This window comes from Taurulus bubalis (assembly GCF_910589615.1).
Source record: "Taurulus bubalis genome assembly, chromosome: 2".
In the NCBI taxonomy this organism is placed as follows: domain Eukaryota; kingdom Metazoa; phylum Chordata; class Actinopteri; order Perciformes; family Cottidae; genus Taurulus; species Taurulus bubalis.
Window position 1 is genome coordinate 4755559 of NC_136590.1, and position 27691 is coordinate 4783249.

The 27691-nt window shown below is 42.6% G+C and overlaps 1 protein-coding gene across 1 annotated transcript; it reads right to left on the reverse strand.

Annotated features, from left to right (window-relative positions):
• Nucleotides 1–766: 766 nt before the first annotated feature.
• tbkbp1 (TBK1 binding protein 1) lies at nucleotides 767–26653 on the reverse strand (the record flags this gene model as incomplete). The annotated part of the gene is made up of 9 exons (XM_079237648.1): nucleotides 767–895; nucleotides 2535–3292; nucleotides 5061–5176; nucleotides 10053–10117; nucleotides 11049–11251; nucleotides 14032–14179; nucleotides 18073–18177; nucleotides 20631–20756; nucleotides 26420–26653. The coding sequence occupies 9 exons, from the start codon at nucleotides 26651–26653 to the stop codon at nucleotides 767–769; spliced, it is 1884 nt and encodes a 627-aa protein (XP_079093774.1).
• Between the last annotated feature and the right edge of the window lie 1038 nt (nucleotides 26654–27691).

The following is a 27691-nucleotide window of genomic DNA, read 5'->3' on the forward strand; positions in this document are numbered from 1 at the left end:
TGTGTGTGCGTGCATGTGATGTCCTGCTGTCTAATACATGCACGTGTGTGTGTATATGTGTGTATATGCATGTGTGCATGTGTGTGTGTTTGTGCGTGCATGCGTGTGTGTGTGTGTGTGTGTGTGTGTGCATGCGTGGTGCGTGCATGTGATGTCCTGCTGTCTAATACATGTACATACATGTCTGTGTATGTGTGTGTGTGTGCGTGCGTGTGTGCGCGCATGTGTGTGTGTGTGTGTATATGTGTGTGCATGTATGTGTGTGTGTTTGTGCGTGTGTGTGCATGTGATGCATCCTGCTGTCTAATACATGTACATACATGTGTGTCTGTATGTGTGTATATGCATGCGTTTGTGTGTATGTGAGTGTTGAGAGTAGTCTGACGCCTCAGATCTTCCTGATCAATAACTTTTTGTCCCCTGAACTCTCTTTGCTAACGCAACGTGTGAAGCGAGAAAAAACAACGACACGATACCTGAAACCGCACGACAAGACTCATCACAAAACAGCAGCGACCAGAGCGGCGGTTATACGGGCGCAGCCGTCTGGGGGGACCGGTGAGGGACTCAGATGCTGGACTCAGGAGCCCAGGAGAGACCCGTGTTTTATAACAGGCGCCTGCGCTCATTTTGCATCCCCACCGTTAGAATCATCGCACGTGTAAGCTGACTGGTCGTTCCACGTTCTGACTCCCCGTTCCTGTTGCGTAATATCTATAGGAGGAGAGAGCCCGGGGTGTGTGCGGGGCGCTGGTCGCCATGGCAATCAGATCTTGCTGTTTTCTAGGTGGGAGTCGATGTGCTTGATGAGGGCGTCGTCGGGGTAACCCATGGGGAATATCAGCTGGCAGAGAGGGCAGCTCCGCATGTCGCTCTCCTCCGTCTCCATCCAGAGCTGCAAGACACACACACACACACACACACGCACACACACACACACACACACACACACACACACACACACACACACACACACACACACACACGTATGTACATGTACTAGGCAGCAGGATGCATCACATGCACACAGACACACACACACACACGCACACACACACACACGGACACACACACATACACGCACACACGCACATGCACACACACGCACATACACGCACATACGCAGACACACACATACGCACACGCACACACACGCACACGTATGTACATGTATTAGACAGCACACACTTCTCTGGACAGGATGAGTCATCGTGTGGGAGGCGATCACATGACCACTTGGTGAGCGATCGTCACTTTAGACTTTTGAAGGAGATCGTAGTAAATTCAGGTGGAAACTGATTCATCAGATTCATCGTTCAGAGAGGAGAGGAGACTAATTAAGAGTTGCACGTCCTTTGACATCGCTCCGCACAATGAGACACAAGTGTTTTAAGTATTTTAATGTTATTATTTGGTTGTTTTTAGGTACAAAAACAACTTCATCAGAACGAGGTCAGGATCCTGGTTTGGGTTGAATTAAATACTTTGCAGCAGTCATAAATCCTCCAGCTTAGCATCAAAACATATTGATGTATTGATTATGTAGTTTCTACTACTCAGATATCTCTCTCTTCTCTCCGACAGCGAGTTGAAACACTGACGCCGCCATTTTATCTTTGAATAAGGAATCTCATATTTTATGCCCTCAATGTGTCAGTTTCTCCCCGTAGTCAAAGTATTGTATTGAAGTTATAAATGCCGGAGGGCTTTTCCACCAACGTAAACACATGTCGCCATCAGATATTTGCTGAGAACAAACTGACGCTGCACTTTTCTTGCGAGGAGAGTCTTGCTCAGCTTTCTTTAAGCCTCAAAGCAAAAGGAACGGCTGACATTGGCTCTGTCACAAATTTAGAAGGCTTAGAATGATGTATTTTGTTTGTTTAAGTCGGAGCTAAACAGCAGTAATCCATTCATCCTGTGCTGGTTCTGCTTATTACAGTTCTTTTCTTTTACAAGATATAACACATCAATTAATGAGCCTCAGAGATGCTGAAGCGGATATATGATATCTGATATCTAACTTCTCATCTCGAGCTCAGAAAGGAAGTGCCTGTATTTCTGTTCAGTAATTTCTTTAAAGTTGAAAGGAAGTGGAGACACGATGAACACATGATTGTGACATTCAGCGGTAGGAAAAGCCTCTTGGTGAAAGAGTCTCGGTGTTTATCAAGGTATTTTTTAGGATTCTGCTCGAAATAACATAAGCAAACTAAAAAGGGTGTATCTCTGCAACCACAAGGGCTATTTGAATAATGTTGGTGTTATAATAAAGGCAACCCTTGTGAGCTTTTGTTCAGCTGTGTACATATTTGTATATATGTTACTGGTTGAGAGTAAATAAAGATTGAAACACAGCAAAAATAGAAGTTTTAGCTCCGCCTCACCCTATATAGGTGCCATGGTGCTTAAAGGTAGAACAACATATTGTTCTGTGAACCAGCTCAGTAAAGTGACACTTTAAAAAACTGCAACTTCGTGGTTTCAGAATCACTCAGATGCAATCTCTTTTTTTCTCACACTTTTGAACTCACGTTGATTGAAGGCCAGGACTGCGCGTGCTCGGCCGACAGGTAGCCCGGCTGCGGGCGGCAGCTGAGGGTGTTGGACCTCTGCGGGATGGGGAAGACCGAGCAGGACGCCGGGCCCCTCATGGCGCCGCCGGGCGCCGCGGACGAGAGCACGCCCAGCGTCCGTGGCGGGCTGATGGGATGCGGGCACGCCCACTCCTCCTCGTCTTCAGAGGACTGCGGGGGCCGCGGGGCCGGCGTGGAAGGCGGAGGAGGCTCGAAACGCAGCGGGAACGGCATCTCTCTGGAGTGGCGCATGGAGCTCTGCTCGTCTCCTCCGGGGCCCTGGTGGTGGGACGGGGAGCCCCTGTGCTGCAGGCCCCCGTGAGGAGAGCCCCCGTGCTGGGGCTGCTGTTTGGCGTAGCCGTCGTTGTAGGGCCGAGGCTTTGGCAGGGTGGCGACCGGGTCCAGGGAGAAGCGGGGTGGGCACTGGTAAGCGGAGGGGTCCGCCACCTCGGAGTAGCTGCGGCGGCCCTGGAAGCTGGCCCTCAGGTGCTGGCTGGGCGGGCGGCAGGAGTAAGAGGCCGGTCCGTCGTTGACGTCCAGCAACGGGGAGCGGCGGTGCATGTCCGGGGAGAGGCGCTGCGGCACCGGGGAGCGCCGCTGCTGGATCGGGGAGTGGTGCGACGGAGGCGGGACCGGAGAGTGCCGCTGCGAGATGGGCGAGTGGCGCTGAGATAAGGGGGAGTGGCACTGGTGGTGGCTGGGAGAGTGACGCTGGACTGAGGGAGGAGAAGAAAGACACATTAAGATGGCTGAATATGAACATGGATGAAACGTTGTGAGGGTTGAGGGGTTTGAGGGCTACAAAGTTGAAATTTTGGACACCAAGCACACACTGCCCTTTTTTTCCCGTGTTCAAGTAGTCTTCAAGTAGTCGTATGAACCCCAAATGAGTTATAATACAACAACAAAACTTTTATACCATATTTTGATCATAACTATGAACATCCAGCATGATATGATCCAGATTCCTCAAAAATTCCTCCTCAAGTGGTCCCGAGTTTTTCAAACTGTATGGTTCAGGGCCTTAACAACAGCCCACATACTAATAAGGCACCTTTTTGGAAAGATTAGGACCTAAAGAATCAGAATATGTAACACACATATAAAACAAAGTATTGCCATGTTAGGAAGGAGTTTCAGCGCTTGGTGCTAATAAGGAAAAAAACTTTTTTTTTAAAAAGCTTATTACTTGGAAAATAAAGTTATAAGAAACACACAAAAAACAGTTTGGCAACCTGCTTCCACACTAAATGGCCAATAGTATGTGGACACGTTGTGCATATATTTTTGTGTATTTTGTGTGTCTCGTCACCACTTCCCATATCAAAGAGGAAACTTCATTTATTGCCGGTCGAGGTGTCAAAGAGGGCAGAGGTGTTCGCGCTCTGAAACCCTCCGAATGAGACGGAAACAGTCGAGCGGGACTCTTCAGCTCTTCTCTGATTATTTCAACAATTCACCAGTAAATATTTGTCTTGTGATTGAAAAAATAGCCCAGAGGCAATCACACATAACTAATTAAGCAGAAGTCCCATTTTCCATATTAATGTGACAAAGCACGACCTGAGGGAAAAGTTTAACGGGGTTTTCTATGTTTCCCAGCTTGTTAAAATGCTCACTTATTTATAGATTTACACCGTTTTCCAGTTTGTACAGATGCACTGCTGAAGGCCTTTGGGTTTGTGGAGGTGAGCTCAGTTGTGAGACGTTAGAAATGTGTGCGACTGTTTGTGCAGGAAGGGAAAGGTGTCGCTACGGTTTAGCACGCTGCAACGTGTCTGTTAGTTTCTGTCTTCACAAATCACATGTAGGTGTTATACATTAGACAGCAGAGACCTACAGGGATGTATTCATGGTATTTTTGGATTAAATTACATTACATTTTATAAAGTGCCAGCATCTGTCTAAAAATAAAATCTAAATATTTTGATGAATTTACAAAAATATGATGTGTAGATTTGGTTGGACTGAATGTAACTTAAAAGAGTGATATAGTTTGTTAACTCAGCCTGAACACATATATATTTCCTCTCATTTATAAAGTATTTTACATGTGCATATGTTTACAAAAACACATGCATAAACAAAGTTATGATTTTTCAAACGTATATCCCTTTGAAATATCTGTAACGATCGTGTAATGTTCATTTACGCACACTTTTGCTTTATCATTATTCTGTCATTTTCGGTCCCGAAAATGTGTCCTTTTTTTTAAATGGGTTCCCGGAAAAATAGGTTTAAACTGGATTAAACTATCAATAGTCAAAACAGTTGCATCAACTGTACATGAACAGTGAGAATAATTCAATAATATATTCGTATAAAACTCATTTAACATGCCATTTTTCTATGTAATCTTTCTTTCTTAATCTTTGAATGCAGGAATACTTGTAATTATAAGTGTGCTCTTTGTACTCGAGTAAAATAACGAAGCCCTTCCTTCCGTGGTGCTTGTGACACAAGTGTGTTTTTTTTTTTTTTTACCTGGACTAGCCTGCTCCTGTGACGCCTTCCTCAGGATCTCCGTCTGCTTGGAGCTCAGCGCTTGGAGGCGTCCCAGCTCCTCCGTCAGCTCCGTGTAGGCCAGAGCCAAGTTCACCCTGGAGGGAGGGAGGGGAGGCAATTATGTCATCAGCGTAATAACTATTCATTATGGAACATCACAATGTTGGTGGAATGCTGTTTAAAAAAACGTCTAAGTCAATCAGAGTCGGATGCAGTGAAACGGAGCTGACACGGCCTCGCTAATTGAGAGGCTTATCGGCTCATATTTTTAGAGTGCATCACTTTGAAGTGCACAACATCGCACCGTTTCTCTCGCAGAGGATGTGTCACGAGCCTCTCAGGGGCTGCACTGACGGAGCCACTCTATTTCAGGAACCGCAAACAACAAGGCCGCTCGGCTTCCACGCGTCTCTCAAACAAACCATGGCAACGGGCTGACTTTGAGTCATTAGCTCTACACTTGATCTGCATTTTAAATGATGATTTTAAAGATGTAAGGAATGTAATCTCTGTACTTGAAGCATCTTAAGAGGCTGATATGAACTGTATGTGGTTAAAAGCAGAAAAGCAGCAGCTACAGTTAGTCACCCTCACATCTGATAATGCACAGCTTATCTCACATGTCTAACCAATTTCTGTAAACTCCTCCAGTCTGGACCTGAAACTCACTCACTCACTCACTCACTCACTCTCTCACCCCGGCGGCGGTAGATCAGAGCGTCAATTGCCCGACCGAAGAGACACGAAACCCTGACATCAAACTTGAAATCTGCTCAGATAATCAGTTCTTACTGCCGACGTGAGTCACTTTCTTATGTCAAGACCGACGCTTTTCAAAGGTTCAATTAGAGTTTCATGAGTTTCATAGGAAAATAGAGCCAAACGTGCGCAGGATGATTGTGACTTTACATCCAGGTTACAGACTTTTATGTTGTGCATAACTTTGGTTTTGCATGTTCAGCAAAACTTTTAAAAACTCCATGTGAACCAACTGGCTTTCATATATTTGTCTCAGTTTTGAAGCACTTTATAATAAGTACACACTATTTAGCATTAGTAATGCATGAATAAACACTGAATTCATCATTTATAAAGCATTATAAAGTATGAAAACTCAAGCCTATTAATCAAGAATCAAACATTTATAACTGTGTTTAGGAATTGCATGCTAATAAATGTTCATGTTGGAATAATGCTTTATAAATGATGAATTCAGTGTTTATTCATGCTTTACAATGTTAAATAGTGTGCATTATATAGTGCTACCAAAAGTTTCTATTTTTAATTTGCATTTTGAATCTTTTATGCTGTGTTTTTTTTAATGAATTACTTCAAGCACTTTATTTGTGTGTGCGCTATTCAGATAAACTCTTGTCACTCCTCCCCCCGCGTTTTTATTTAAAAGTTGAAAGGAAAAGAAATAAAACCTCTTGGCCAACTTGAACACCTGAACATCATGAACGGATTTAAACAGACGACTTGTGTTTTTTTTATCAACAAAAATTTGAGTCAGCTCTTTCCTCCACAGAGATGGTGGCAGATACATTTCTGCATAGATGGGAAAATATGTAAACTTCCACTGCAGCACCAAAGAGAAAGAAAAGAAAAAACACTTATTCTGCCTTCGCAGAAATAAAACGCTGTCAAATTAAAAGTATGTTCCCCAGCACACCCGCGCACTAACTTAATTAAGTCTTCCCACTTCCCACTTGTGTGTGTGTGTGTGTGTGTGTGTGTTAAACCTGCTACTTGGGTATGCATTAGAGGAACCCTGCATATGTCTTTGTATCAATAACAGCATAATATTTCTTTTCACCTCTGAGCTACGATCTTTTTCTGCACCTCTTTACATTTTATCTGCAAAGATGTGCACTAAAAGGCGTCACAAATTTTTCCCGATATCATTTAAAATAAAGCCAGGGACCCCATTTCAAGGAAGCTCACAAGCTGGAAATAAGTCATAACTTCCACTGGTTAGTTGCTCTTGCGAAAGGCCCACTTAGTTTCCCCCTGACTCTGCTATGACTCAGACAGAGTGGGGTCTCGAACCCCCGTTCAACCGCCACCTTAAAACCAACAACATCCCATGATCAACGCTGGGTAAAAGATGAGTAATGTTCTCAGCTGACCTGTAAAGAATGGACCAAATATTATAATGAACGATTGGTGACCCCCTATTCATTTAATTTAATTTATTTACTTATTTATTTTGTCCACTCTTTTGTCATTTACAATATTTTGTCGTGTTTTTTGTTAACTGAAAAAATGAAATAAATAAAAAGTTTAAAAAAAACTAAAAACAACATCACCTCCTTTGTGGTAAAAAAAATAGCTGGAACCTGGCGCTGACATTGACATGATTCAAGGTCATCTGAAGTCTCCTTCAAACCTTTCAACAGCAATCAGAAGGTTACTTACTGGCAACTTGCATGGTGGGCGATGCATGAAGTATGATACTGATGTCGCCCAAAAATGACTCCGGCTCTGCTTGGCCCTCTCTCTTGTCTAATCGCATGGTGCGTAGTGAATTTCTCGACAGTTTAGATTCATGCACCTCTTCTCACACTTTTCTGTCTCACATTTTCAATTTTGCTGGTAGTGCTTTGCCAAACGGCCTCAGGGTCGGTTGCGACACCTCTCACTCGCGTGAACACCAGCACGCATCATATCAGAAATGTCGTCGACATCGGGTTTGTTTTGGTCTCTGCGTGTCTAAAAATAAGTTTTCCCTGCATGCGTTTGTTCTTTTTTATGCATTTATTTTTGTTGACTTTTTCCCTCCCTTCTATCTTTCGCTGCCTTGTGTACAGTGCAGCGCGTGGGAGGGGCCTGACGGTTGCAGATGCAGAGTTGATGGAAAGACGGGCGCCTCTGAATCGATCGGATACACAAGGGTTGCATGTGTGTGTGGGAGATGAAGTGAAGAGAGCGCGGGCAGGGATCTGACCTCTGACCCGATCAGACGCTTCAAAGAATGAGCCGTCACTGCAGCTTGCCTGCGAGATCGGAGCTCCTCTTTGTTGGCTATATAACAATAAACCTTCTTTTTCAAAACCTTCTGTGGCCTCGAGGGGGAACTAACAGTCGACGTGGACAAAAACTCTCACAAACGTGTGACTGCGGTTGTGTTCATTTGGAAAAAGAAAGACGGTCATGGCGGGGAATTCTGGCTGCGTGTCTTCGGCCTCTTAAAGGGACGGGTGTTAGAACGGAGGAGGCTCTTTCAGCCGAGCACAGAGGTGTCAAGCCGTCCTCACACCAAGTCACAGTGCACCCGACAGTCACTGTGCTGGGCTACGCTACCTGGGAACTGAGAGGTTTTTTTGGGGGATAGTTATGTAAAAAAATGGATTTACAAACGCTACACTTTGTGGTTTCTCTTTTTTTAAACTTCCAACAAACAATAGGAAGAAACTTAAAATCGTCATGTTGTGATTTATTGGAAATAGTCTCACTTTCTGAAAGCTGAAGAGGGATTAGTCAGTCGCTCTGTAGAAGTAAAGTGTGTGTGTGTGTGTGTGGATGCAGTGTGGCTTGTGGTTGGCGAGGGCATCCCATTCACGTAATACTAGTTCTGTAGTAAGTAATTCAATTTGACTGGTTGAAAGAGTAGTATAGCCATGGACTGGGAGTAGAGAAACATGACAAAAAACAAGAATATTTTGTGACGAATGGAAGATGACATTTGTTTTGGTAAAGGTTTCATCAATTCATCAAGTAAATTGCTGCAATCAACAATTTCAATGAAGCAGAGAAGCTTTTAAAAGTATCAGAGACACTCATTTACTCACACAACCATTAGTTTGATAAAACGCCATTTCCCTTGACAGATGCTTTTAAAGGAATAATTCACCCTAAAAAATGACCTTTCATGTATTAAATACTCACTTTGTGTTACTTTGAGTTTTTGAAGAAAACTGAGAAAAGGTCTTGATGAATTAAGTGAAATGGCTGTATAAAAACTATATAAAATAATCTGTCATTTATCCAGTCGTAAACACATTCATTACTATTTAAATTGTAAATAGATTAATTTACCGTGGAGGCATGTGAGAACAACAAAGAGCGGCTTAGAGTAACTGATGGTCATTTTGTTGGTGATTATTGCGGATTATTGGGGCAAAGGTGAGGCAGCACCAAACCCTCCTTATCAATTATCAAAGTGCAGTTTACACAAAATGAGCCCAATTACAAGAACAAGCAGCAGGAAGCAGAGGAGAGGCACTGTAGGTTTTCAGTGGGAGTTTTTTGATATTGCTGAGTAAAACCAAAAGGTGACCAAGGTCTGGAAACAAGCAGTAGGCTTCCACCGCATGCTCAGTACCAACCTCGCTTCACTACCACAGCGCTGACTTTCAGCTCGCCTCCCCATTGAAACTCTTCTGGGGTTTCACTGCGTGGGAGTCATCTGCGGCTTCAGCGTACCTGTTGCACCTTGTAAACAAGCCCATGCAACATGGGGCAATTTTTTTTATAAAGGCATTAACATGAGCTACTCCTTTGCTCTCTCCTTCACTGTAAGCGACAGAGGAACGAGCGGATGCACTCGGATGCCCACTGTTGCTCTTTTCGTGTGGTTTCAGGTGTGAGATTGAGAGGAGGAAGTGGACAGGAAGACGTCCTGCGCTGTGCTTACACTGCCCCCTACTGGAGACTGATCTCTATCAAATAAGAAACAATGGTGTCGCAGTCGAATGCACATATTTAATGCAGCGTTTGTGCGCAAAGATGCTGCGTTTGAAACCGGCTCGTCTTGCTTCTAATGAGGCCTCTGGAGGTCATCGCAGCAGCAGGAGGATTAAGATACAGATGAGCAGCTGCTTTTGGTGAAACATGCCCCCGTTTGCGCTTTCTGTTCGTCGTCAGATGGTGCTCAACCGATATCTCTCACATTCCTGACACCTCTGTCGGTTTCATTTCCTCCTCCCCTCCTTCCCTCCCTTCGCCCAGAGATCGGCTGTGGTCACTTACTGCTCATCTCCCACCTTCTTTATCCACTCCACATCACACTGCTTGCACGGAGAAGTCATTTCCTGCTGAAGTAGAGCATGAAATTAGATTAGCATGCAGGTGCTGGGAGAATATTGGACAAAATCTGACAGCAGGAGTGCTTTGAGGCAACATGTCTGAAGGTAACATCGGCAGAAATATAGTGGATGCGGCTGAAAACGGGTGCATTGATAAATATTATTTATGTGATATAATTATTGTGTTTACGTGCAACTGTCGAACTTTTTATGGTTTTAAGTGTGGAGGTGAAGTCATCCATCAAGCCCGTTGTGAGCAATGTTGCTCAAACAAAGAGAGAGACAACTGTATTTGCAACTTTTGTAGCGGTGAGTGAGGTAAAAGGATCGATAGCACTCTCATGTCTCTACTGTAAATATATACCCACCGCCGGAGGCTGGTTAGCTTAGCTTAGCACAAAGAATGGAAACAGAGACAAACGGCTAACCAAGCGGCAACCTCCGGTTCTGAAAAGTGAAACCGATGCTTCATGTGTTAAAGATGCATTCTCTCTCCTGGCCACCAGGGGGCGACTCCTCTGGTTGTATAGAAGTCTATATAAATGACTCTACTTCTCTTGATTTATTCCCTCAGTAAACATTGTAAACATGAGTTTATGTCTCAATCTCTAGTTTCAAGTCTTCTTCAATACAGCATGATGTTCTAAATGGACCATCATTTACTAAAGTTTGACTAACAGACCATAAAGCAGGGGATGCTTTAGGGGCGGGGCTACAAGGTGATTGACAGGTCAATACCACGGCGTAGTCCGGTTTGGGAATTGTCTGAATTTTCGTCTTATCTTTAAACGGAATCTGGGGTTATGCAGAATCGTCCAACACATCTATAATGCTCTGGGATAGATTTGACATTTCTCTTAATACTTCTCACACATCACTCAGGACAATATAAGGAATACATCACTTTTGACATAATTTAAAGGACTAAATCCTCACTGACCCGGTCCCTCTGGTTGTTCTGCAGCATCCTCACGTCCTCCTTCAGCCTCTCGCACTCCCCCTTCAGCTCGTCTTCCCTCCGACACGCCCCCTGGGCCTCGTGCCGCGCGCCCTCCAGCTCGGCCTCCAGCCGCTGCAGCTTCAGGTCGGACAGCGCGTCCAGGCTACGGGAGCTCTGGAGGGTCAAAGCTGGACAGTCCAGCACTGGGAGCAAAGAAAAGAGATAGAAACATGTAATCTCACAGCTTTTGGCCCTGACTAATGCGGCGTTCTTTCCAATCTTCCGTCCACGTTTGTTGTACAATAGATGAGCGTGAGGAGCCGACTTCTTCCAAGGGCAGCGTCTTTCAGGTTGTACCTGGGCGATGTGATGTGCGTGGGCACGTTAGTGATTCAGCTCCGCCCACACAGACTCACACTCAGGTCTTGAGCCAGAACACACACACACACACACACACACACACACACACACACACACACACACACACACACACACACACACACACAGTACACAAATATCTAAATCCACAGTAATGCCTCGCAAGCTCTGACTCCTCAAACAAAAGATGTGACAGTGACATCAATATGCTTTATGTGACTTTTTTTTATGCGTGGGTCAATTATTTTACTTCCATAACGTGCCTTGTTTCAGACTAGTGGAAACAAAACATCCAAAATACACATTTAGGTGTTTTGTTTTACTACTTTGTCTGTTTGCGTCTGTAGATTTCTCTTAAATTCACCAGATGTTACCATTAGATAAAGCTTCATTTTCATATTTAAACATTTCAGAAGACATGTAATACAAATAATTATTGTCTTAATGTCAGTTTTCACCTGGGGGCGTTTCATGGTAATATCTGTTAGTTACATTTTTTCCCCTGTTCACCTGTTGAGCACAAGCAACATATTTTCATAAAAACTTTATTCTTTCATTCCTCTCTATATTCTGGAGGTTTCTACAAAGGAGTTTGTTCATATATTATTCACAGCCTGATTTATACAACATTGTGTTACTTAAAACATGGAGAGATAATAGATTTATTTATGGCTGTTTTTCTGATTTATGAAGCGACACAAAGAAATATCCAAAATTCCCTCTAAAGTTAATCCCTTTAACTCTAATATGTCAACAAACTTAAACCTGGCTTCTGTTCTTGAAATGTATGAACATGTGCACATATTTAACAAGATAATGCCTCATTTGCATATTTTAAAGACAGACAATTATAATCTTAATGTAAGTAATCAACTGGGGAAGCTTCATGGTGATAACTATTAGCTATAAATGTCTTAACCTTTTCACCATGTGGTTTCTCCCCTTGAGGAACAAAAAAAGGTTAAATTACGCTTTTTCCATTAAATACGAGCGTTTGATGCAGGTTTATACCGCCCCTTCACTCGGTACGCCATCAGTAGCAGGGGGGCCTCGGTTGAGGTGGCGGTGACACATTTCTTACAGGTTTCCATGAGCCACCCACGGCCGCTCAGAGGGCAGCGACTGACTCCAGATCAGAATCTAGCGGACTGCATGCTATCTTTTCTGTGCTGCAGTCTCTAAAATGAGGGAGTCGGCTGACTTGGTGAAGCTTTATAAGAATTTAAGGTTTTATTAACCAGCTTTTTTAATTTGTGTTTCTATTTATGAAAGCACCACCTTTTGCTTGAAGCATCCTTTGAAACTTTTACACATTTACAATTCATTTATGTAATAATTTGACTTATCTCCCAGGTTTTTTTCTCGCATTTCGTGGCTCAGACGCATCACAACACATCACCCGGCCGTACAGATGGAAGCTACAGGCGGATTAATACTGAGAAATCCTCCAAAAGCACAGCGCCAGGCAGCGACAAATGTTTGGATTTCGGAGGTCTCTGTTTCTGCGACTGTGACTGAGGAGCTGGAACAAAATGTCCAAACTGGTTCTCTCCAGCAGACCGAGGATTAACTTGACCTCGATGCTTTTTTTGGATTTGATTGCAGAGAAAAGATGAGCAGTGATGAACAGAGATGGTGTCTAGGCTGTTTAAATATGTGGTTTTACTGTACTTTAATGTACTGTTACTTTTTCAGTAACTACATTACATTTCATTTAGCTGACGCTTTTATCCAAAGCAACTTACAACAAGTGCATTCAACCATCAGTACAAACTCAGAACAACAAGAATCAAGAAAGTACAATTTCTTCAATAAAGTTAAACTACAAAGTGCTATCAGTAAGTGTGATTTAATTGCTACTAAAGTGCTACTTTCTTTATTCAAGGTGTAGTCGAAAAATATGTGTTTTTAGTTTGCAACGGAAGATGTAGAGACTAAAATGGGTTTCAGAGTTGAGTCGTCAGTGTGCTTTGTTTGCTGATCACATTGAACCTTGAAATACGACATTCAATTATCAACCATCTGCTCCCAGAATGCACCTGTGAAAACATCTATAAGCGATTACATTGTTGTTGTTTTTTTACAGAGAGAGTTCGAGGACTATAATAGAAAGATACTGTATATATATATATATATATATTTTTTTTTTTTTTACAGTACAATACCGTGACTGTGTTAATGTCATCTTCAGTTAAAGTAAATGTCTGTATATAATTATTGGGAATGAACATCTGTTCAAAGTCTATATCTACAGCAAAGACTCAGATAAGAGTGTTTGATACTCACAGTTGATGTTTGGAAAGAGCTATTGAGAAGCTATTTAGATTGTGTTTTATTCAACCTTTATTAATCAATTAACCTTGAGATTAAAATCTAGTTTCCAAAGGAGACCCAGCCAAGATAGATGTTGAAGGAAGTGTTTGCCTTTGCAAGAGATGTAAGACATTCAATATTTTGTGTACACATTTTTGCATTGCACAAACTGTGTTTTAGCAAAGGCAACAACCAGTAAATAATAAGGTAAAACCAGAACACCTGCACATCTCACTACAGATGGAGGTGATGGTGATGATGAAGGTGATGGGAGAGGGAGCCCGTCACTCACTGTGTGCGTCGGGCCCGGCGTGCAGCTGCAGGTACTGCATGTCTTTGCTGTGCAGCTGCATGTTGAGCTTCTGCAGGGAGTTGTCCCTCTGCCTCAGAGCCGACTCCAGGCCCAGGACCCGCTCCACGTGCTTCTCCACCAGGCCGGTCTGCAACCACACATTTACTTTATTCTACTCCACCAAATGCATCACGACTTCACAGGATTCAAAAACGTACACAGGTGAACATTATAAATATAAGGAGGCAAGGGCCAAACAAAAGTAAATGTGAAGTTTTCAACCAGATGCACTGCAAGAAAGTATTAAAGTGTCTAACCTAGAAATAATAACGCTAAAATAAACAGTTTAATGTTTGACATGACAGAAGTTTACTGGTTGGCCCACATGTAACAAAAAGTATTTTCTATATCTTCTGCCCTTTTTTTTATCTATTTAAATGATTGCAATACTTTTAAACTCTAGTCCAGTGCCTCTAGTCAAGTAAAAAACGGAAGAAATAGCCAAATATTGGTTTCTATTCATGGGGAAAAGATACAACTTAAAAAGATTACCATGCAAATGTAAATGTAAGATGTGAATCTGTAGGTCTTATATTAAATAATAAAGTATGCGACAAACAGAAACGGTGAATTAAAAAGAGGTTAAGAAAGATAGTTTCACTAAATGTAGTCAACATCTTTAATTTAAACTTTGATATACAGATTATACTGTCTGTATATCAAAGTTTAAATACAAGATGTCGACTAAATTCATTAGAGAAAAGGCTGAAGCAATACTAATAAATGGCCGGCCCTCTTCATGTGCCACACACATCCTGCAGCACACAGTCAGGCCACTTTGCTTCCTGTTAAACTGCTAAAAGACAGTTTTGATTTTATTAAACACACGATAGATATTATGCATATTCATAACATTGAAATATGATGCAGCGTGGTGAGCGAGTGCACTGCTGGAAGGTTAAAGGTCAAGGGTGACATTGACATTGACACTGTTGGCAGTTCCGACATCTTTGGCGAACATCGTCTCACTTCACCGTCATATGAGCGGGTTTAATATCACAGAGGGGTTCTGGGAAAAAGCAGCCGGCCAATCTGTTCAGTTGGAAGCGTCCTATACCGTCACACACACACACACACACACACACACACACACACACACACACACACACACACACACACACACAGACACACACACACACACACACACACGCGTCTAAATGAAAAGGAGTTACAGGATGACGCTAGAAACAAATCATCCCAAATTTAATCATTCAGAGATTTATGTATCCTCGCAGTCAATCATGTGTTGTTTACTGTCGGAGAAGAAATCTCCCTGATTGACTCTAAAAGGACTTTTCTCTCTGAGGGGCCGTTGACTCAGAATAAGTAATGAAACAAGTTTGCTGGGAGGGCAATTAAACGATAGTGAGCCGACTGCGTTTCATGACTCTTTTCTTTTCTTCTTAGTCGTATTCTATCAGAGAGACGAATGTACAAGTCGTATACATTACTGCTCTATTTAAATAACGTAGCGATGATAACGTGACATAACGAGGTGATGGGGAGAACGTTAATTGTTTTGTTTGTCACAGAAATATAGAAGAATTCATCAAGAATTTGATGTTGTTTTTAGCTGCATATGTGTATGAAAACTAGAGGACGGGTGCTCTTTTAAAGGGTCTGATAATTCAGCACTGGTGTTAAGATTGGTGGACTTCCAAGAGTTCCAAATCTGAGTGTAACTTGATTGCATCTTTCATTAGCTCTTCCCTGCCTGACCGGACAAAATCCACATTTGTAACGCGGCTGTTCTGTCATGAATCTGCAAGAGCGGCAGGGATCCTAAAAGCAGGAAAGAGTCGGAAATGTTGCACTTCCCAATTCCTCAATGTGTTTTTTTTTTTGTTTGATGTCTAAAATAAGGTCGAACACAAGCCAAAGAGATTTTAACATTTAGTTCTCGGATATAAAATAGGTCAGTAAACGCCCCACGGGAATGAGTCGGCGTGTTTGCACTTCCTGTTCCCTCGTCTCGAAGTCAATGTGTTTTTGGTTAAATGTCGAAAATAAAGTCTGTGTTTGACACAAGCTTACGATTGTAATGTTTTGTTCTCTGATATAAAATTGGTGAAGTTACATTTAGCTAATGTGAAGTCATGTGACCGTGGTGGAGTTCCTTTATGAGCTAACGTGAAGTCATGTGACCGTGGTGGAGTTCCTTTATAAGCTAACGTGTAGTCATGTGACCGTGGTGGAGTTCCTTTATAAGCTAACGTGTAGTCATGTGACCGTGGTGGAGTTCCTTTATAAGCTAACGTGTAGTCATGTGACCGTGGTGGAGTTCCTTTATAAGCTAACGTGTAGTCATGTGACCGTGGTGGAGTTCCATTATAAGCTAACGTGTAGTCATGTGACCGTGGTAGAGTTCCTTTATAAGCTAACGTGTAGTCATGTGACCGTGGTGGAGTTCCTTTATAAGCTAACGTGTAGTCATGTGACCGTGGTGGAGTTCCTTTATAAGCTAACGTGTAGTCATGTGACCGTGGTGGAGTTCCTTTATAAGCTAACGTGTAGTCATGTGACCGTGGTGGAGTTCCTTTATAAGCTAACGTGTAGTCATGTGACCGTGGTGGAGTTCCATTATAAGCTAACGTGTAGTCATGTGACCGTGGTAGAGTTCCTTTATAAGCTAACGTGTAGTCATGTGACCGTGGTAGAGTTCCTTTATAAGCTAACGTGTAGTCATGTGACCGTGGTGGAGTTCCTTTATAGCCACCAGTGTTGCCAACTTGGAGACTTTCTCGCTATATCTGGCGACTTTCCAAACCCTCTTGGAGACTTTTTTTTTGTGAAAAGCGACTAGCGACAAATCTAGAGACATTTTTGTGTGTAATTGGAGACTTCCTGGTGTCTTGGAGACTGACGAGAAAGCGCGGCACAAATCGTTGTGCAGTTCCGGCAGTTGCTTTTTCCGGTCTGTCTTCCTACACCACCTGCGCAAACGTCTTCTCTGTCGCCTGCGCTTCAACATTTGCAATATAAGCATTTGCTCTTCAATACTGATGAGCTCCAACTCCAAATGCAGCCGCTCCAACTTGGTCGCCATTGTTTACTGTGACCGGAAGAAAAAGAAAGGATCCTCAGCGAGCAGCGGGTGCTGCCGTGAGCCCCGCCCCCTCCGCCGTCCCAAAGCCTCACAGGAGCCGAGCGAGTCGCGCAGCAGTAGCGGCAGAGAGGAGAGACCCACACGTCTCCGCGTCCAGACTAAAAATTAATCGCGCAAAGCCGCCGCTGATCCCGCCTTGGCTTGATGTAAATGTTTCTTCACTGTTACACTAAAATAAATGACCTCATACACCTTGTCCACTGTGTGTGCCTCTCTGTGACATCAGCTAAACATATAGTCATCATGTCTCAGTTTTACTGTACGCTCAAAAATACAGAAGGAGTGGGAATCAAACCCTGAATTCAAAGGCTGGCTGTAGCCGTTTATTGGAGATGCTACAAGGCCATACTGCCTGTACTGTGAAGCAGATTTATGTCAAACTTTGTGTTATAAATAAACATGACAACTAAAAATCATACTCAAAAGGCAAAGCAACATTAAAACAGTTCCACCCAAAGCAAGCTGGCATTAATGAGTAAAACAATTGCTATATCACTATATTCCTGTCTCCTACAGCTTCCATTACGATTATACAAATTAGGCGATGACGTCATTTAGCGACTCCTAGCTACTTTTAAGACTGCCAATAGCTATTTTTCTTGCTGAGGAGTTGGCAACACTGATAGCCACTAATGTGAAGTCATGTGACCAGGGTGGAGTTCCTTTATACCCGCTAACGTTAGCTTCTTACTTCCGCTGATTGTTTTCCTGTCGGAAAGGGTAGAAATATTCTAAATATATCATACACTTAAATAGATATTGTTTGTTTTAAGGTGCGTCTTTCTTTGAGGTGGCTAAAATAGGTTTTCCCATAGATAAGTCCCTCACACAAGCCTTTTCAAAACATCTGAACCATGCCGAGCAGCGTCTCTGACCATGTTGTCGAGGTCCCGCTGGAGGTTGCTCTTCTCCATGTGGATCTTCTCATAGGCCTGGATCACGTCCTCCAGCTGCTCCTCTCTCTCCTTCCTCTTCTGGAGCTGAAAACAGAACAATGTCAACAACAACAAAGGCTTGACATACATTTACTTTTTCTTCCCTTCTTTGTCAGTTTTTCCAAACTTCCTCCCCCAAAAAGAAAGAGAAAGAGAGAGAGGAGAGAGGAGAGAGGAGAGAGGGAAAACTTCCATTTCTCTAAGAAGCTGTTGTGTAACCGAACACTTTTAGGACACGGACACCCTGACACCTCCGAACGCACAACTCGCCCCATCCCGACGAACGGATGAGTGACGATTTCAACAACCGTCCTCGGCACTGTTTTAAATAATGAATTTCTCGGTGTCTCGCTGATCCATCACACTGTGGCTTAATGAGGCGGTGAATGTCGCTGGATGGCGCAATCACATACTCTCTGACAGGTCTGAGAGCGCCGCCGTGGTTTGACTGAAAAAAAAGAGTTCAGGAGAGGTAGTGTTGAAGAATACGGTCACTTTAGAGCGAGAGTGGGAGCCACGCGAGAGGACGAAGACGGGTACCGATGCTATGGCAACGTATGCTCGGAGGAAAAGCGGCGGCGAGGTGTCGGGTGGCGAGGTGTCGGGTGGCGAGGTGTCGGACGGCTCGTCAGCGGCATCGGGACCACAGAGAGAGGACATGCATGCAGACGCCAGAGATTTTTAGTACCAAAAGGTGTTCTCATTATCACCTTTTTACATTCTCGCGTCAGTCTGGATGTGAATCTCCGTGTGTGGGAATGCTTTGTTGATTTCAAACGGCTTCTCGGGTTCAAAGCTGTTTGTTTTTAGCTCAATTAGTTGGTTTAAAGCAGTCGATTTTATTGCAGCGTGTGAGTGTTTAATTTAGAAGGATAATTCTCCTTTTTTTAACATTTATTTTCATCTTTTTGTTTACTGTCTCTATCAGTTATGACAAAGTCATGTTAAAGTAAAGAAAGAAAGAAAGATAGTGCAATAGTGCCGAATTTGAACCGAATTTTCCAGGAAGTTCCATTTAAGGTTAAATTACTGCAAGTCACCACTTTACCAAAAGGACGAGGATGAGATGTGTGTGCGTGTGTGTGTGTGTGTGTGTGTGTGTGTGTGTGTGTGTGCACATTGCATCACTCTGTGACCCTGTGTGTCCCATGCTAATCACCTCTGCTGCTCCCATAAACCATTTCCCTCCTCTTTCTTGCTTTCTAGCTCCTCTTTTCCTTTTTTTTGTTTTACCACTACCAGTTTTACCGCTGCCTTCCTGTGTCAGTCGTTTCTCATTTATATTTCCCCGCGCTCTCGTTCACACACTCATAGAAAATAGTAGAGTTGCAAGCGAGGCGAATGAGCAGGCCAAGTACATTTAGGGCGCCGCTATTCTTCTCTCGACTCTTAAGCACATAGAGGAGAAGAAGTAGAACTGGTTGAGTAGCGTGCACACATCTGGTTTTCAATTCACTTCACTTTACTTTAACTTTACCAACGTCTGAGCGGTGAACAGGTCAAAGACGAATGTAAATCAAATCCTTTGCATTTGATTGGACAGCTAAGAAGGAGGCGGGCTTAGAGTACCACCATACAAAACTACAGAGGCTCAACGCACACCTCCCTCATGGATTATGAGGCAGTGGGCCCCTGGGTGCCCCCCACCTCTCTTATAGGGGCAGGACACACGTTTTAGTTGTTTAACCATTTCAAATCTCTTTGTAGATGTTTTATGTCTCATTTTAGTTATTTTGAATCTCTTGGTATTTTATGTCTCTTTTTAGTCATTTTAAATCTCTTTGCAGGTGTATTATTTTATTCTTTTTATCATTTTAAGTATCTTTATAAGTGTTTTATGTCTCTTTTTAGTCATTTTTAATCTCTTTGTATAGGTGTTTTATGTCTCCTTTTAGTCATTAGAAATCTCTTTGTAGGTGTTTTATGTTTCTTTTAGTCATTCTGAGTCTTGTGTGTAGTTGTTTTGTGTTTCTTTGTAGTCATTTTGCATCTCTTTGTCGTTGTTTTGTGTTTGTTTGAGTCTCTTTGCAGTTGCTTTATGTCTCACATATTTTGTTCTACAGGAAGAACAGATTAAAATCTGACTCAGCACATATTGTTAGTTCATAATCAGCAAAATCTTAACTAGCTCATCTCAAGAATAGAACGCCATGAGTAAAAATCCCCCGTCCCGGTGCTCCTTGGAAAGTTTTCTTAAAAAACACCCGAAATCCCTCAGTCTTTTTGGCTTTGATAGCAGCTCCAGTGACTAATTAGTTTCTGGACATCTTTCAGCATATGTCCACTAGGGTTGGCCTCAATTTTTGTTTTTCTAATCAATTAATTCACATGTAGGGAGGGATTTCTGCAGAATTCAAGCACTGAGAACAAAAATGTGATACGGTAAATGAGTCCCCTCTTATTTGGTACATATCCCATCTCGCCGCTGCCTTATTGTCTCACCCCGCTCTGTCTCACCCCCCTCTGTCTCCCCCTCCTGTTCTCATCTCTCCTCTCACCTCGTGGGTCAGGACGTTGACTCTCTGCTGCAGGCTGCCATTTTCTGAGTGCAACAGCGCCGTCTCCTTGCTCTCGAAGGAGCAGTACGAGTTGGTGTCCTCCCCGAACTCATTGATCATGGGGAACTGCAGGAGCAAAAAAAAAGCAAGTTAGTCACATTATAGAAGCATAAACTTACCGGTAGACGTGTTATGATAGGGCTGAGTGTGGAGAACAAGAGACGAGGTGCTTTTTCACCCTTTTTTTTCCTGCTGTTTTCCTGCATTTTTTATGATTTCACGCCGGAATCATAAAAGATTCATCTTGTATCACCTGCAACTTCTGCTCGGCCCAGATATCACTCAAAGGATCAGCGTTAACTTTTAACTGGTGTCTTGTTTTTTTTTGTTTTTTTCTTCATCGTGAACTAGATTTTATTTTCCACTTCTCCAAAAAGTAATCTGTGAAGTTACACAGCAAGTTGCTTTAATCGTACTTTTTAATGTCTTGTGACTCAGCTGCTGCTTGTCCATCCATCCGTCACTGTGTTTGTCCATCTGTTCATATTTATTGACTTAACAAGTAATCTGCAATTATAATTTTCTAAATTTGTTTGCCAAACACGATATCTCAGAAATAATATATCAGATTTTCTGAAATCAGTCCCTCAGTGTCATTTTCATGAATATACTGATTAAGCAACAGCTTGTGGTATTTTGTATTAAATGTAGTTATTGTCAACAAATCCAATGAAAAGTCCAAAACCAACAATATATTAGTTCTTTCAATACATTCTGAGCCCATTGGTTTCAACTGAAGATACTCATAAATCTTTATAAAAAGCTCATAAACATATAGTTTCAGTAGTTTCCTAAAACAGCGGGTCACTAGTGTTTAACAAACGTTATTTAAAAAGGAGGAAATTTGTTGGGGACTATTTTCAGCGGCGGATGAATCCATGTTTGATGCCCTATTGAGCATTTGTGGCAGCGGGACGATGCGCACGTGTGTGTGTGTGTGTGTGTGTGCGTGTGTGTGTGTGTGTGTGTGTGTGTGTGTGCGTGTGTGTGTGTGTGTGTGTGCGTGTGTGTGCGTGTGTATGTGTGTGTGTGTGCGTGTGTGTTTGTGTGTGTGTGTGTGTTCATGGAGGAACATCAGTGAGGCTCACTGATGCGTTTTTAATGGAGCTCTGTGAAACACTCACAGTATGATATTAGATTTTAGGTTTTTATCTTATTTATGGGATGTATTGAGGAAAAACAAAAACAGAAAATATTGTCATAATTAATATTATTGTTCCTTGTCGTTATTGTTTTCTATATTATTTGCATTATATATAATTTACATCTTATTGCTGCACAGCTCATGATTCATGGGGCAAAACATAATAACCTTTATATCATATGCAGCTATACGATGCAGCAGCATTACATACAAACATTGCAATTATGCTGTAACAATTGCATTGTATACATGCAGATATGATTGATTATGATATGCATGTATGGGCTGTGCGTCGCTTGCTGTTGTTTTACTTGTGAACTAAGAGATGTGTCTGCTTATGGTGCTAAACTGTTGTCTGGTTGCAGACTCCTGTGATGGAAAAACACACGCAACGAGTTACATAACTGCATGTGGCTCGACCTAAATTAACACATTTACATTTAGAGTGCCCGCCGTGAGCAGGGAGGGCTTTTCATCTCGCGTACCAAGTCGTTGCAGCTGATGCAATGTCTATTTGAGGAGCAAACAACCTTTTTCCATTTAGCAGAACACCTCTCTCTGCTCAGTTTAACAGTAAATGTTTGCAACAAGGGCAAAACCCCCCCAGGAGCTCCAAGACTGCTCACAGCGCAGAGCATCGGCAGCTCTAACAACCTCCTGCAACCCACGTTCAAGTAGGAAAGCACCTCCGTCTGCATCATTACAGCTGTGCTCAGGCATCTGCTGCTGGGAGAAAGCCTGCACACTTGTTTTTCTTTCTTGTTTTTTTAAGGCGAGAAATAATAGAAAACAATGCACTTATAGGTTCTCGGGACCTTAGGATCTAAGTGCACAATAATCATTCAATTCTTATCGTATATGTTTCAATATGGAGGATGATGATTTATGTCTGATTTCTGTCAGATTTCTATCTGATTTCTGTCTGTATTTTCTTGTATGTTTTCAATCCTCGTCTGATTGTTCATATAGTTAGTCGCTATGCTGTTAATTTGAATTATTTTAAATGTATTTTTAATATTTTAAACTTTTTTTACATTTGTATTTGTATTTTTGTAACTTGTATAAACTTAAAATACAAATATTGAAAGAAAGAAAACAATGCAGAGTTTGGGCAATCATTTTAATATGATTATATTGATTGATCCCGACCTAAAAAAAAGAAAGGCACATGCTATAACTACAGAGTCACAGGTGTGGCCGCTCCGACTCCAAACAGAAAGCATCTGCACCTGCTCTGCCCCCAAAAATCCCCACCTGTCTCTGTGGGAACGGGTCCTGAACAAACCGCCTCCTGAGTGAGTCAACAGGAGCAGCTGCTCGCTCAGAGGACGCAGCATTCTGCAGCGACTCGTTTCCAGGAGACGGAAGACGAAGTCAAACTGCGTTTACGTCAATTTATTTACTGGAAAAACTAGAATTACCGTCCTGTCAATTACCGACCCGTCAAGCAGTTTACACCATGTCTGCCCTGAGATGTCATCACGTCGCCATTTTAGCCAGCGAGACATTCATTTGTGTTAAATTGTTCCAATTAGCGTATGAATTCCTGAGTTATGGCCCAAAAAAAACTTGATTTGTGAGGTCACGGTGACCTTGGTGACCTTTGAGGACACAGAAAATACATAATGCCTCCGAAAAAAAAATCAATCATGAATATATTTAAAACATCAGCGCTCATCATCCTTGACAACCGAGTTGCCCGGGAAAAAATTACGGCATTATATGTTTTTGCAAACCACGATTGGTTACGTTTAGGCAACGAAATATGGTTAGAATAAACATTATGGTTTCAAATTGTAATACGGTAAATAATTAATAACCCCACTTAACCCCACTCCCTCTCCTTCTCTCTCCTTCTCTCCCTCTCTCTCTCTCCCTCCCTCTCCCTCTCTTCCTTTCTCTCTCTCCCTCCCTCCCTCTCTCTCCCTCCCTCTCTCTCTCTCTCCTCCCTCTGCCTCACTTACTCTCCATCTCTCCCTCCCTCCCTATCTCCCTCTCTCTCCCTCTCTCTCTCCCTCTCTCTCTCCCTCTCTCCCTCCCTCCCTCTCTCTCTCTCTCTTCCTCCCTTTCTCTCCTTCACTCCCTCTCCCTCTCTCCCTTGGCCCCTCTCTCCATCTCCCGCCCTCCCTCACTCCCCCCCTCCACATCTCTCCCTCCCTCTTTCTCTCCTTCTCCTTCTCCTTCCCTTTTTCTCTCCCTCTCCTTCTCCCTCTCTCTCTCTCTCCCTCCCTCTCTCTCTCCCTCTCTCCCTCTCTCCCTCTTCCTTCTTTTCTCTCTCTCTCTCTCCCTCTCTCCCTCCTTCTCCCTCCCTGTAATGGAGCAGGCCCATTACATCCTTCCTAGAAGAAGTGGAACACTCATGATAAGAAGAAGAACATCAGGATTTCTTTCTCTCCTGTGATCCTCCTTTGTTCCTAATTCCAGCAGTTCCCTTGCTCTTTGCATCATTATCTCTCTTTTCTCCCCTCATTTCTCCTCATCCCTCTGTATCTTTCCGCCCGTTTAACTTCTCCATTTATTTCTTCTCCTCTTTTTCCTCACCGTCCTCCCACGCTGTTTCTTTCCGCTGCACCAAGTGTCCGTTGTCCTCCTGCTAGGAGGATTTCTGCCTCACCTGCTCTCTCATCCAACCGGAGAAACGGTAGTCTGGCTCTGTGAGATGTAACTGTGTTATCTAAGAAGACATCCAGAGCAGCGTTTTGAGGAGGGAGACACGACGGTGCAGCTCAGCTCCTCTGTCTCCAGCTGAACCCTCGTGACCCTCTGGTGAAGCTCTGAACTCTCTCTGAGGACCATTGTTCATAAACATAGCTAATTCCCTGCTGAATACATTTCTCCAATAATCCTCATTATTTCTTTTCTTTATTAATAAAAAACAATATTGGACTGTCTGAAAAACATAACAGTTTTCTGCCATTTTACAGACTAAATTATTTTGATTAATGGAGAAAATAAATGTGTGGTTTGATCGATAATTGGAATAGTTGCAGCCGGAATATCGACCCGTTGCCTTTTCCTGACGTCTCAAGCAAGCAAGAAAAGTCAATACACAACCTTCTTACCTTATTAATCCTTATAGAGTGTGCTCTATGTTCTTATTGTTTTTATTTATTTTAATTGTTTTATTGTATCGCTTTTAGGATGTTTTAAAAATGTTGTGTAAAGTGTCTTTGAGTACCATGAAAAGGGCTAAAAGGGCTACATAAATTAAATACATTATTATTATATATACTGTATATATATATACATATATATGTATATATCAATATAAATATATATGTATATATATAAACTCCACAATAAGCCTACATCTAATACATAATTGTACACCTGTCTACCACAAATGTATATTATTTTATGTCTTTGATTATCCTTTTTATGTACTTGTGGGGTTTTATTTACATATATATATATATATATATATATATATATATATATATATATATATATATATATATATATATATATATATATATATATATTTAATGAGCATTGTTGTAGGGAGCCTGATATTTGCTCCTCTGTAATTGTTGTGCACATAACCATAACTTCCACAAACGGAAACAGAAAGCTAGAGCCCATTCAGCAGCTATGAGCCTGTTTGTTGATACATCTGAGATCCAATTACAATGCGGGTGAAATCATTTTGAATCCAAAAGCCTGTGACCTTTCCTCATTATGTAGATTCCCATGTAGAGAATGCATGTTGTTAGAAGGCGTAAGTGGGGTCCATTGTTACTTTAAAGGTCTGTGTTGGCTCCTGTGAGCTTCAACAAGAGTGTCTGTGTGCACAACCCTTTTTATCGCCCCTCCGTTTGCTCCATTGCTCCCAGGGCTCCTCACGGTTGTTGCTCTATATTATTTTTTACTTATTCCTCCTGTTTATTCAAAGCCCACCAAAGCGTCCTTTTATCTTTGTGTACACTCTCCCTGCCTCCATTAGGCTGAGGGCGGACGGCTCACTCCTCTTTTTTGGGAGACTAATAAATAAAAAATGAATAACTGGCCTCATCCTTGTTCCGTCTGATACCAACCAGGACAACTAGGACAATGGGCTTAATGCAGTGGTTCTCAAACCTTTTCTGTCACAAAATGTTCAATTTGTATTGAAAGAACTTTTTGTGACTCCATCCGTGCTTTTTCAAATAATAGAATAAAGAAAATTGAAATCATTTTCAAGTAAACCAGATTGCAAAAATCAGACAAAAACTAATACCATGTGCAATCACGTTGTTAGAACAATTCAAATGAAGTTATATCTGTGCAAAAAATAACTAATATTTGGCAAACAAATTGGCCTATTGTGGCTGCAATTAACCTGTTGTGCACTGAATATAAGATAATAACGTATATAAGATAACGTTACTTGCCAAACAAAACAAAATGAGTGCAGTGTGAGGATGGGTAAAATGCAGATAATAATTTCCCCACTCTTGGATTAATAAAGGCGTATAAAAATAATACAAAATATATATATACGATATAAAACCAAATAATAAAAAAAAGATATATAACCCCCCCTACCTGTAATACCCCCACAGTTTGAGAACTACTGGTTTAAGAAATGCTAACATGTGCTGTTCACCTTGATCTCGTAGATCTTGAGCTTCCTCTTGACGCCGGTGTTCTCGCGCTCCAGCAGCGCCAGCCTGGTCTTGATCTCCTGGTAGGCGCTGATGAGGGCGAAGTGGGAGGCCGAGTAGACGTCGTCGGGCGGCAGCGGCGAGGAATGCCACGTCACGCCGCCGCAGCCGTCCTCCTTTAGGTCGCCGCCGCCTCCCAGCAGCCCCAGCTCCCCTCCGCCGAACAGAGACTGCATCGCTCAGAGCCTCAACCTGAGGGACAGACAGACGGTTATTTGCTCCGTGAATTATTAAATCACCAGATTGCTTCCAGTCAATTTAATGTACCTGCCAAGAAATAAAAACACCGTTTCGTAATCCCGGCAGGGGTCAAGTAGCGGTGCCTCTGCAGCGGCGCTAAACACATCAAGCGGGCGGCTACTCGCTAACAAACAAAACAGAACAAAGCGGCTTTCTGGCACACACACTGTAAAATATTAAAGAGAGAGAGAGAGGGAGGCAGACGGGAGGCAGACGAGGATTTGAAAGATGACTCAGTGAATAATTGTACATTAATCAGACGAGGCCCTGAGTCACATCATCACACTGAGTGTGTTTACGTGCACAGGTTCGAACCCCGCTCGAGACACGGACGTTGAAACGAAGAGATTCATTCATGGGAAAACAAATTGGGACAGAAGCAGAGTGCAGAGTGCAGAGTGCAGAGTGGTCGCGAGTGAACATGTTTTTCTAATTCTTCGGCTTCATGAATCCCATTCAGGAACGTACACAGAACAGCAGAGAAAAGGAGGACGTGAACAGAAAGAACTGGAGTCCTTGGGAAGTTCTGAGATCAGTCACGATGCTGAGCTGGCACTCACTCACTCACAAAGACACACACACACACACACACACACACACACGTGTTGCCACCTATAACAAATTTCTCGCGCTGTGGTATTCTTCAAACCGCTGCACTCCTCCACGCAGATTCATTTTTTTTATTGGCACTTAGCTTTCAGAGAACACTTGTGCATCTCTGGAGGACTGAGACGTATCGGCGTTTCTTTGAGGCTATTTACAGCTGCTGATCTCCACCATCGCTCCCATCCGACGATCGTTATCTCCTGCTGGTGTGGGTCGAGAGAACTCTGAGTGAGCGAGTGAGCGAGGACCGACGAACCACAACAAGTTAATCTGAACAAAAGAAGTGAAGCTGCAGGCGGACAGCTGAACAATGAGCTCTGGATGAGCCGAGGATGCAGGTGATAATTATCTGCAGGTGACATTACAAT